Source organism: Canis lupus, chromosome 4 (assembly GCF_003254725.2).
Source record: "Canis lupus dingo isolate Sandy chromosome 4, ASM325472v2, whole genome shotgun sequence".
NCBI lineage: Eukaryota > Metazoa > Chordata > Mammalia > Carnivora > Canidae > Canis > Canis lupus.
Genome location: NC_064246.1, coordinates 4,206,542 through 4,218,800, shown reverse-complemented (window position 1 = coordinate 4,218,800; position 12,259 = coordinate 4,206,542). Strand labels below are relative to the sequence as shown.

At 39.7% G+C, this 12,259-nt stretch overlaps 1 protein-coding gene across 1 annotated transcript in view; it reads right to left on the bottom strand.

The window, feature by feature from the left end:
• Positions 1–12,259, bottom strand: part of LYST (lysosomal trafficking regulator) — a 189,329-nt gene that overhangs the window by 144,460 nt on the left and 32,610 nt on the right. Inside the window, exons 4-5 of the mRNA XM_025448651.3 lie at positions 4,629–4,719; positions 362–2,441 (exon numbers count right to left, since the gene is read on the bottom strand). Coding sequence (XP_025304436.1) covers positions 362–2,441; positions 4,629–4,719 — 2,171 coding nt within the window. The remainder of the gene's footprint in view (positions 1–361; positions 2,442–4,628; positions 4,720–12,259) is intronic.

The window sequence follows — 12,259 nt, the reverse complement described above, 5'->3', positions numbered from 1 at the left end:
TTATAATGGCTAATAATATTCTGTCTAAATATAAATTAATTAGTTTAACCTTGCCTATACTGTTGGATATCTGTGTTGTGTCCATTTTTTCCTCAGAAGTATATCTAAAACTTCACTTTATTTCCACTGAGAAATTAAAAATCAATGGCTCGATGCTCTCCTCTATAACCACTCCAATAAAATGAAATAAATAAATACAGAAATAGATCAATCAATCAATAAAAGTAAAACAAATTCTGACATGAGACAGTAACTTTTTTTGTTGTTAAACTAAAATTAAATCTTAGGGCAGAATCATGGGTAAAGACATTCAAAAGCACACAATAAGAAAAAGTATCTGCACACGTGCACACATACAAACCTTGATTTAAGCAGTGTAGGCAGAGTTTTTAAATAAATCTGAAGCACTTCCTGAGGTAAACACTGGTTATGATAGCTACATACATGAGTCTGAGCTGAAGTGATGCTAAGGTGTTGACAATGATGTGCTAATTCAACTCCTCGTTGGAGCACAGGATTAAACACATAATTATACAGTTTCCACTGAACAACTACATTGCCTTTCTGGATTAAATTGCAGATGTGATTTGCAATCTGTATACTATGTAACCTATCTTCTTCAAAAACAAAATTCTGATAAGCCTCTAAGGCATCCCACTTCCACAGCAAGTCTTCAGATCCACTGCTGGGCAGGATCCCGTGAAATCTGTAAGAAAGGCTGGATAGATTTGGGGATGATTCAGCATCACATGAGTTTCCCTGCAGTGTCTCTTCTAATTTGGCTAGTTGATCAGGGTCAATGGTACAAATATTGCAAGCTGCTTGTTTGATCTTTTGTGGTTTCTCAGCTCCTCCTAACTGATCCAAAATAAGTTTGTTAAGGATATTCAATATCTGCTGCTGGCAATGTTTCAGTACTGGCAATTTAAAAGCATGGAGCAAAGGAATGATTACAGATTTGGGGTCCATGCAGCAGCATATTCCGACATTATGAACACCTGACAGAATCTGGACGCAGGTGCTGCTCAGGGAAGCCTGCCGGAGTAAGCGTAAGCACTGGTGAGCACACACTGCAATACAGCAGCACCGCTCGGGATAATAAACATCTCCGTCTGCAGTCTCTTCAAATGGGTTTTTGGAAACCTGATTTTTAAACGCGGAAACCAGAAGACCCGAGAGATCTCTGTGGTGGTGCATAAAGTGAGAATATTCACATCGTCTGTGCCTTTTTCTTGTACACATTGAATGATGAAGTTGCTCTGATTTCACTTTTTTGACAGTGCTCATTATTTTCAGCACACTACTTATTAGGGCTTTCAAATGTTCTGAGGCCTCAGTAGGAACTCCATCTCTTACAACCAGCCATTCCATTTGAAGAACGGCTGTTTCAAACAAATTGAATCCATGGTGCTGAATGAATTCCTGAACCAGATCCATGGCTTGACTAAAGGAGAAAGGATTCGAAGCTGCACTTTGAAGACAGCAGATCAGGATCTGCAGAACCCCTTCCAGCAGCTCAGGCAAAAGAAGGGCTCTATGACGATACTTTGAAAACACAAAACCTTCTCGAACCTCCTGTAGTGTTCTCTTTTGTCTTGGTGCAAAAGGGTCAGGCTGCTTTTCTAGGCAAGTTCTAATTTTTAAAGCTGCTCTAAGCAATTCTGTTAAATTTTTCCTAAGATTTTCTGGCATCATCTCTTCAGTACTGATATCTACTGACATCAGATGCAACACTGTTCGAAAAAGCATCCGTTGAATCAAAGCCACTGGTTCTTCAGTCCAACCTGTGGAAACCATCTGACTCTCCAAATTGTCGCTTAGATTACAACAGTCCCCAAAGCCTGCTAGAAACTCAGTCAGTGTGGGCACGACAGTGGCTGCTAGAGCAGAATTATGATTCAGGGTAATGTCAAACTTACAAACTTTCTCTAATAAAGACAACAAAACGTGACATAAGTCAAAAGGAGAGTTATTCATGTGACTGATAATGGACAAGGCAGCTGGCTCACTCAGGATGTCAGTGTTTGATTCCAGTCTTGGAACAACCTCCTTGGGATTTTCCAAAGCCATGGTGTCAGGAGGAGTCTCTTCTTTGGTTGGTAAGCGGTCAAGTTTAGCTGTAAGGTGGTCTTCTTTAGGAGATTGTGTTACAAAATGTTGCAGCAGACGGGGTCTTCTGTGCTTACTCATTGCTACACTCTTGTCATCTGAATTGGCTTCTGAGTCTGAGGTGGAGAGCCGTGTCTTTCTTGCATCTCTTATAGAATAGCGGTGGGTAATTTTACGCTGTCGTCTGCTTTTTCGAAAAATGTTTACTTTTGCAGAAACCTGACCAGATGGGGCACTTCCTTCTAAATATAATTTTTCCTGAGTAGATCTTTGTGAACTTGAGTTCTTTTCTTTGGTCAGGATGATATCAGCTGAGAATGGTAGATTAAAATCTAATAAAATAGAGAAAGGAAATTTAGAATAATACCTTAATATGTTTTCAAAATCTATTTGTATAGGTGATTACTCTCTTACTTATCTTCCACTTTAGGAACTTCTCCTCAGTTTATTTTTACTGGGGCTGATTTCTTTTAGCTATTTGTTATTTCTCTGGATCACTTCCCTCTACACTTTTTTTTTTTTTTTTTAAGATTTTATTTATTTGAGAGAGAGAGAGAAAACACAAGCAGGAAGGAGGAGCAGAGGAGATGGAGAAGCAGACTCCTTGCTGAGCAGGGAGCCCAACACAGGGCTCGATCCCAGGACGCCAAGATCATGACCTGAGCTGAAGACAGACACTTAACTGACTGAGCCACCCAGATGCCTCTATCACACAATTATTCTTCTCATGCTAAGTACCAGGTGGCATTAGTTCAAAGGATACAAACTGATTTTGAAAACAACAAAGGAGAACAAAACAAGGGAAGTAAATCTGATTTAATACCATACACTGCACTCTGACACCAACATGAGACCATAGATTATCTAGGATTTAGTATTACTATTTGCACCATTTTACTAATAATCTCCTCCAATACTTCCACTGATTAAGAAACAGTAGTGTAGGGGATCCCTGGGTGGCTCAGCGGTTTAGCGCCTGCCTTCGGCCCAGGGCGTGATCCTGGAGTCCCGGGCTCAAGTCCCGCATCGGGTTCCCTGCATGGAGCCTGCTTCTCCCTCTGCCTGTGTCTCTGCCTCTCTCTCTCTCTCTCTCTCTGTGTCTCTCATGAATTAATAAATAAAATCTTAAAAAAAAAAAAAGAAACAGGAGTGTATTATATTCTCAAAAATAGCAATTAGTTTATATCCCTGACATGACTTAAGAACTTTAAGATTTTCCAAAATTATTTTAAAATCATATAATAGATACCAACTGTTCTCTAAGACTAAGGTTAAAACAGTTCCTCATTCAAAATATTTACTGAATGTACCACACATTGAACTAGATGCAGGCATCTCTGTTTCATCCTCTATTTCAACCTAGGGCCTGGCATGTGGCCTGCATGCAATATCTACTTCTTGGGGAAATTAATAAATCCTCCTTACTAATTCAAAAGTTAATAAAATTGGTCTTTCCCCTTGCAATAGTATATAGTAAGATCTACATGAAAAATATAGTTGCAATTTAGAATGAATAAATAACAATCTATAAATAAAAGATCTGTGCCTTAATTAAGAGAGGAAGGGAAAAAAAAAAGGAAAAAAAAAAAAAAAAGAGAGGAAGGGAAAAATTAAAAGGAGTCTGACAAATTCTACCTATACAAAAGCATCAGGCAATGAAGATAACTTTCCCAAAAGAACACCAGTCAGATATCTTAACTGATACACAATTTGTGAATTCTACAAATTCAGAAGAAACCGAGAGCAGAGAGTTAAACATTACAAGGCCTTAGATAATCCCCTAAAAAGAGAGCTTTGTATCAGAAATGTATTAAAATGTCACATATGGCATATGGCATTAAAATACAATATAGGAGGATTTATGTTTAACCTGAGAGATCATTAAACATCTCACAATTCACATATCCCAGAAATGGTTAAGGGGAAAATTGTTAAACTGTTAATTCTTCCACTGAAACGGTTAAACTAAGTTTCATATACTTATTATGGTGTGTGTGTGTGTGTGTGTAATTAAAAAAATTGTTTTCAAATCAAAAACTAAAGGTATATATTGACCTTCAGTGTAATAATTCTACCCAGTCTTGAAACAAAATATTACTTCAAATTAATCCCTTCAAAGAACATTAAAAAAACCAAATTGCAAAAGTCACTGGTAGAGTACTAGTAATAGAAAGCAGTCTTTAAAATAAGCAAAGGAGTTTTCATTTCTTTCTTCATACTTTCCACTATCCATTTCTCTGATGGGGTCACACACCTAGATTTACTCCTTCCACTAAGTGTTCTGGTTCTTCATATATTTTCTGATAATCATTACATTTGAGTAATCCCCTATGAAGCACCATGGTTTTCGTATTATTAGCAGAAATAAAAATGCACTTGCCTAAACAATTTCTCATGTCAAGTATCATGCTAATATACACAGTTCTGTATCGACTATTAAGACAGAAGGAACTTTTCCATGGAACTTCTTTTCCTGGTGGAATTTTGATAACACAAGTAATGTGATAAAAGAAACATACCTGTTGCCTTTTCTTCTTGAACAGGTATCTTCCATACCAGTGGAAGAAGTGACAGAAGTAGAGTAAGGAGTTCTTCTCTACATGTCAATGCCTGTATTAGAAACAAAGCAATCCTTCATGTTCTGAGGTTCGGAGACACATAATTCCTAGTACCTTGTCTGAAATTGAACCAAAAATATCCTTTTTCTTGAAAGGTTGCATTTGAGAAACTAAGAACCAAATTAACCTATCTTAAGTCCAATTAAAGCTGTGGTACTTTTCAATTTATAAACCTTTCCAATGACAGAAGAATGTAAGACTATTTGACGGTATTTAGCACAGTCTCGCAGATTTTTTCCCAAAATAGCTGTTATCACCACCATACACATGGCAAGAATTTCTCACCTATGAAAAAAACAAATTTGCTAGGTGAAAATGAAAAGTTAAGCCCTATTAATTAGCAAACTGATAACATGAAGCTACTAGAAAAACAAAGTCTTCATGCAGTTAAATGTAAAACTCAGAGAACACAATTTTAAAAAGAGAAATTGATGTTATAATAAATAATATATATAAAGAGAGAAAGACTTATTAGTGAAAGTAATCTAATAAATATGTATTGACTGCACACTATGTCCACAGTGCTTACTGTATTACCCTTTCTGAAGGATATGGTCCTGGAGAAGGTCCCCTCATTTGGTCCATAAAATACATACACACAAACAGTTAAAGAACAATAGAAGGCATGTAGTATAAGTAAGTACTCAGATGTGATACAGATACTCAGTTTAGGAATTCAAAAAAAGGAGCGATCATTACCAGTTAGAAGTGTGGAAGTGGGACTGCAGCTAGAGAGCTAGATTGGGGCACTGGGGACATGAGTGGTCAAGGAATTCATGACAAATCAAGTTTCAGTTCCTCACTTCAGTTAGTGGGGAGGAAGGCAGAATAATATAATCCAATTTGCTTGTTAGAAAGACCACATTGTATAGAGGACAGAATTGGGTGGGGAGGGAAAGGGACTGACCAGTGTTAGAGGCAGGGAAACAATAATCCAGATGAGAGATAATGATAAACGGAAGTGCTCTACAGTAAAATTGAAAAGGAGACATACTTGAGAAATTGCAAGGAAGAACTGAAATGCCTTGCAGTTGATTATCTATGGAGTGGAAGGGGAGGAAAAAAGAAAGATCCAGAAGAACTTAAAGAATTCTGGTTTAGGCAACAAGGTGACTGATACATGTCTTCACAAGATTGGAAATTTAAGACTGGTACTAGGTAGGGACAGAGATGATGATCCACTGTTTGGACATGTTAAGTTTGAGGTGTCTATGGGATATTAAAATGGGGAGAGCTTTTTAGTCAACAGTTGGATATATAGATCTGGACCTTAAGAAAGAGATGTGAAGTACATAAAAAGACTTGGGAGTCACTGGGGCAGAAGTCAAGGACACAGGAGATTTCCTAAGGATGGAATGCAGAATGACATGAGGACGGATAGGAATGGAGCTCTGAAAAAAAAAAAAAAAAAAAGGAATGGAGCTCTGGAGAGCAACACTTCAAGAATGAAGAATGGTAGTGCTGGAGAGAAGCCTGCCAAGGAAGCCGAGAAGTACTTCCCCAGAGAAGAACCAGAGAAATCAAGGGAAAAGAGCAGTTCAGTAAAGAAGAAAGTCAACTAGGTCAAGAGCTGTTGTTCTTTAGCTGGTAAGATGATGGCAGAAAAACACTCATCAAGTAGAGGGCCACTGGCTACAGTGTTAATGTAGTGATAAGGGTACAGAGTTGAAAGTGGGCAGTGGGCTTCAGAGTTGAAAGGGAATGAGAAAGCAGGGATATGGCTTCAGACTATTCCTTCAGACTATTCCTTCTAGTGCTCTGGTTATGAAAAGGCTGAAAATACTTCAAAAGTAAAAATCTGAACTTCTTTTCAGGCTTTGAAGACCCTTCATGATGTGATTCCTATTGATTTATCCAGTTTCAGCTCCCACCACCAACCCTGACCCATCCCCATGTCCTACAAAACCACAGGCCTGTACCCCCCAATACATCTTCCTTACAGGCATTGCTCTTGCAATTCTCTACCACCACCCTCCCATCTCCCCAATGCCTACTCATTCTTCAGGCAAGTTCCTCTGTGGAGTGACTTCTCTAATCCCCCCTCGGGCAAGTTAGATATCATGTTCCTGATTGATTTCTGGTACAGCAAATAACTTGCTGAATTGTTAATGTCTGAATGCCAGACACTCTGGATGGAGTGGTGAACAAGGAAGACAATTCACCTTCTCATAAAGCTGATACTCTAGCTGATACTCTAGGAGCTAGAAAAGAATGGGTATGAATAAGAAAATTTCAGACAGAATGCTATGCTATGAAGAAAATTAAACAGGACAGGGATTATAAACTGACATTTAGATAGGCTGTTCAGGATGGGCCACTTAAGCAGATACTTAAAGAGAAGGAATCCGTGCAAAGATTTGCAGAAAAGGAGCTCTTAGGGAAGTATATAGAGGGTCAGGAATGGGCTTGGTTATTTCACAGAACAGCACGCAGACCAGTGTGGCTGGAGTAGCAAGGGGGAGAGTGCCAGGAGATGAGACTGGAGGGCATAGGTGGTAAGGTGGACAGTGTCAGATCTCGTGTGGCGTGTGGGCCACGCAAAGGAGTTTGGATTTATCTCTAAATATGATGGGAAACTTTTATAAACACACTTCCCAGTCCTCTCTCAGAGCATGGACTCCCAAGCCCAGGCCCTAGTCCTTAGCGGTCACCTCTCTTTCCTGACACCCAATACCTAGTAAAGAGTTGGATGTTAAATGTTATCTGCACGAATGACTTTAAATTCTGGATGCAAAATCAAAATTATTTCCAAGGAGCCTATTTCCATGTGTTTTACTTCAAAATTAGGAAGACTAAAGAGGTCTGGATAACATTTCCATGTACAGCTCATAGTCAGTATGCACCTTGACATTTTTAAAGATGCCAGCCAAATGTATATGGTCTTTTAAAAAATGTAAACCAATTTTACATTTTTTACTCTACTCCTGTAGAGTCCTCCTGGTCTGAGTCTTTACCTTTGGTTGATGAACTAATAACATTCTAACAGAGCTTGCAGAAACCTTAAGAGTGTGTGAAGTGCCACAGCCCTTGCTCCACAACAGTACACTGGCAAATCATCACTGCTATGCGAATTGGCATTCCTGCCTCCCAGCCTCTGCGTGACGCATGGTCTGCAACTTCTCTCACTCGTTCCCACTTAGCTAAAGGATCCTTTTGAGGCCCACCCCAGCAAAACCTCTTTAGTGAAGCTTTTCCTCCCACATCAACCCAAATTGACTGTCTTCCCCACCCCTACTCAGGACTTCATGCCTTTGCCCCCATTTCACCAAATGGATTATTTTTTGGAAACCATGGGCCTTTCAAAAAGAATGAGATTGAAGTGTAGGATTTTGGTTTTTGCCACCTCTGCTGGAATTGCAGTCCCAAGGAGAACATCACTCGCAGCCCCATGGCCCAATATAACAGTGAGTGAATGACTCTTGACTTTATTCAATCACAATGATTTCTAAACAATTCATCACTGGGGAAGCCCTTGATAATCTTCTGGATCTATTACTTTTTTTAGGTACTACATGTTTCCAGATTATTCTTTCAAGTTTCAAAGAAATCACACATGTAATTCTATCCCTTTGCAAGTCATAAAATCTTTTTCTCTTCTTTGCAGGCATCCTGGCAAACTAGAGCTTGCACTCCTCTATTTCAAACAAAGTTCTGGTTTTCCTCTCCCAAGTTCCTAATCAGTTGCTGTGTCCAGAGGAATGGGATGTTACCTCATGTCAACAAGGAGAAAGTTCTCAATATGCCATATTTGGCAGTATATGCCATAAACAGATGGATTTCCTGGCTATTCCTAGACTGTCCAATCGATAGAAATCACACCACACCTCATTTAATACTTACATTTTTATATCTCCCCTTCTGTAGGGAAAGGACTACATACAACATGCCTTTTTAAATTCCCCACAGCAATAATACACAGCAAAATCACTCATTCAGGTGGTAATTTGTTAGCTCAATTGAAGAAACATATTTTAGGTACCTACCAAGTGTCAGGCACTGTTTCTTCCACAATTCAAGTGTTTAGTTTAGACAGGAATATTCATTGCCTACCCTAGTCATCCAGAAGTAATAGTGTTAGGATGGGAGATAAAGGGCAAATGAATCAGTGGAAAAGGCTGAGACACAAGGCAGACAGTGTCCAGGGGGCTGTAAAGGCAGGTTGGTACCAGATCAGTGGGGTTTGAGGACCTCAGGATGACAGGCTAAGTTTAGTGCTTATCACTTCCATCAGAATGTGATAGAAGACTACTGAAGTTAAACTAATTGGTATTAACGTTATTACTTTAAATCAGCATTTTGACATGCTAATTAAATTTAATGTCCCAGATGTAAACAGAAATACAAGTCCTTTACTTCTTAAGTCTTTTATTTCTTCTCTCAGAATTTTATAATTACTTCTAATGTACATGTGTGTATACACATATATATAAGAACATTTCTTCATTAATACCATAAACAGAATTTTTCTTGTATTTTCTAGCTATATAGCTGTGGCTAAATGAAACAATGACCTTTTGGGTTTTCCTGTCTATATTGCTTTAAAAATGGTATTTTCATTTCTTCATCCTTCCCGCATTTTAGCTGTCATTACTTTCATGATCCACTTTACTATTGCATGTTTTTAAAACTAATGATATCACACAGAAATAGTCATAAAGAGCTATTCTTATTGTAGAGCTTCTTCCTAAAAAATATTATTAGTTTTTCTATTCTTTGTATATAACACCCTCTATAAACCCTGTATAAAACTTCTTCAAAGTTTTGTTAAGAATGGATTAATTTTGTCAAACATTTTTGATGTCTCAGTATATTTTTTTTTTAATTTTTTTAATTTATTTATGATAGTCACAGAGAGAGAGAGAGAGAGAGAGAGAGAGGCAGAGACACAGGCCGAGGGAGAAGCAGGCTCCATGCACCAGGAGCCTGATGTGGGATTCGATCCCGGGTCTCCAGGATCGTGCCCTGGGCCAAAGGCAGGCGCCAAACCGCTGCGCCACCCAGGGATCCCTGATGTCTCAGTATAGCTAAATGTACTGCTTTTTCCCACTGATGTCAAACACTATATGCATACTTTTTCTTAGATAACAGGGATTGCAATCTTTTTTTGCAAACAGCCAGAGAGTAACATCTTAGGCTTTTTTTTTTTTTTAAGATTTTATTTATTTATTCATGAGAGACACAGAGAAAAAGGTAGAGACATAGGCATAGAGAGAAGCAGGCTCCATGCAAGGAGCTCGATGTGGAACTCAAGCCTAGGACTCTGGGATAACGTTCTGAGCCAAAGGCAGATGCTCAACAACTGAGCCCCCCAGGTGTCCCCAGGTTAGGCTTTTTGAATCACACGTGGTCTCTGCTGTATATTCTTTTAACAACTCCTCAAAAATGCAAAAACTAGGGCAGCCTGGGTGGCTCAGCAGTTTGGCGCCTGCCTTTGGCCCAGGGCATGATCCTGGAGACCGGGGGTCGAGTCCCACGTCGGGCTCCCTGCATGGAGCCTGCTTCTCCCTCTGCCTGTGTCTCTGCCTCTCTCTGTCTCTCATGAATAAATAAATAAAATCTTTCTTTAAAAAAAAAAAAAAAAAAGCAAAAACTAGAGGCTCCTGGGTGGCTCAGTTGGTTAAGCACCTGTCTTCCATTTAGGTCATAATCTCAGGGTCCTAGAATCGAGCCCCATATCAGGCTTCCTGCTCAGTGGGGAGCCTGCTTCTCTCTCTGTCTCTGCTTGCTTCTCTCCCTGCTGGTGCTCTGTCAAATAAATAGATAAAATATTTTTAAAAAATAAAAATTCAAAAATTATTCTCAGCTTGTGGGCTGTCCAAGAACAGATTACTGGCAGCAGAATTTTGGTCTGCAGGCCACAGTTTGCCCAACCAGTCCCTGTTGCCTTTCCTCCTCCCCTCTCAGCAAAGCAGGGTTATAAAATGGCTGTATTACTCTTTCTTAGGACTCCAGAAAGACTTTAGGTGGTACCTAGTAAATCCCATAAGCTAGATAAAAGTATTATTAAGAATCCTGTAGGCATTATTTCACACAAGCTTTACATTCCTAAAGTAGAGAGGTCTGTCTCAAAAACAATTATAGATGTGCTTTTGGGGGATGTGGGGGACCCCATTAAAATTCAGAGGAAACCCTTAACATTTTTAAAGAAAGCTGTATTATTAAAAAATACCAATAGCTTGGACTAAAAGGAACAGAGACAATTCAAAATGAATAGAGACCACTGGGTCCCCACTTTTCTACAGGAGTGAAGCAGGGTGAGAAAGCTGCATATTATAAGCTGTCTCTTAAGGAAAAGAGAAGATGTGTTGGAGGGTGGAGCCAAGAGCCCTGGAGAACCATGGATTAGGGAAGCACTACCACAGAAGAAAAACATTCCCTGCTCCAAGAATAGAGGGGGACCAATAATATGTGCCTGCCAGGAGTTCAGTGGATCAGTGACTGCTACATGCCTCCAGTCACTCTCCTTTTTGAATACGCACATCTAGTGTGGTTAACTTGTCCCTACCCAGGGTGAGTGTGGCTTTTATGTTCATAAGTCTCTCCATTAAGAAGAGTTGTAACTAGAGCACTACACCTGGAAACCTCATCTGCATCCAGAACTGCTGCATAACATGAAATCAGGAAGTTCAAGCCTGAAGCCAGAATGCAATGATACTCTGAGAGTCATGTGGGAGAGGGGATGTGGGAAGAATGCTAAAGGTTGCGGCCAGGGAAGAGACTACGGTAGATAAAATATGGCCACCAATTATCTTCTCCCGAAATGATGGAGTCTATGTTACCATCCCTTTATTCTATGCTGGCCTTGTGACTTGCTTTGACCAACAGAATGTGGCATAAATGATGTTAAGTGACAGACACTTTGCAGCTTCTCTGCTCCCCTCTTGGAATGCTTCTAGAACCATGTAAAGAAGCTGAGCCTCATCTACAAAAACAGGAGAAGCCATGTGGATGAGAACTGAGGCAGCCTGGCTGACAGCCCCATCCAACAGACCGCACATTCAGAGATAAGCCCAGCTGACATCACAAGAAGCGGAGGCGGCGATCCCAGCTAAGCCTACCTGAGCTGCCAACTCACAGAAACATGAGCAAAGAAATTGTTATCGTTTTATGCTACTAAGTTTTTGGAATGTGGTCTGTTATGTGGCAATAAACTGATATACTCATTGCTCCTATTAACCTGGGTATGAAGAGAGATAACTCACCAGATTACCTACTCCCTGAGGATAGCTCCACCGTCTGGTGGCCAAAATGATACTGTCCCTCCTCGAAGTAGGAAAACCAGCATCTCCCTACTCCCTCATTCCTGCCAAACTAATCACAAACAAATAGATCTTGCCACATGTGTAAACAGAATCTGTAGAACTAGAGTAGCAAACTGAAGTTCACTTATTATAATACCTTTACTCAACTTAATACAGTATTCAAGGCTTGCCATCATACGGCCTCTGCCTTCCAGTCCTCTGACTAGCCAAAACCACACATGCAGCCTTTGCTCCAACCCCACTAAACTATTACTTTCAGGTTACTGAAAG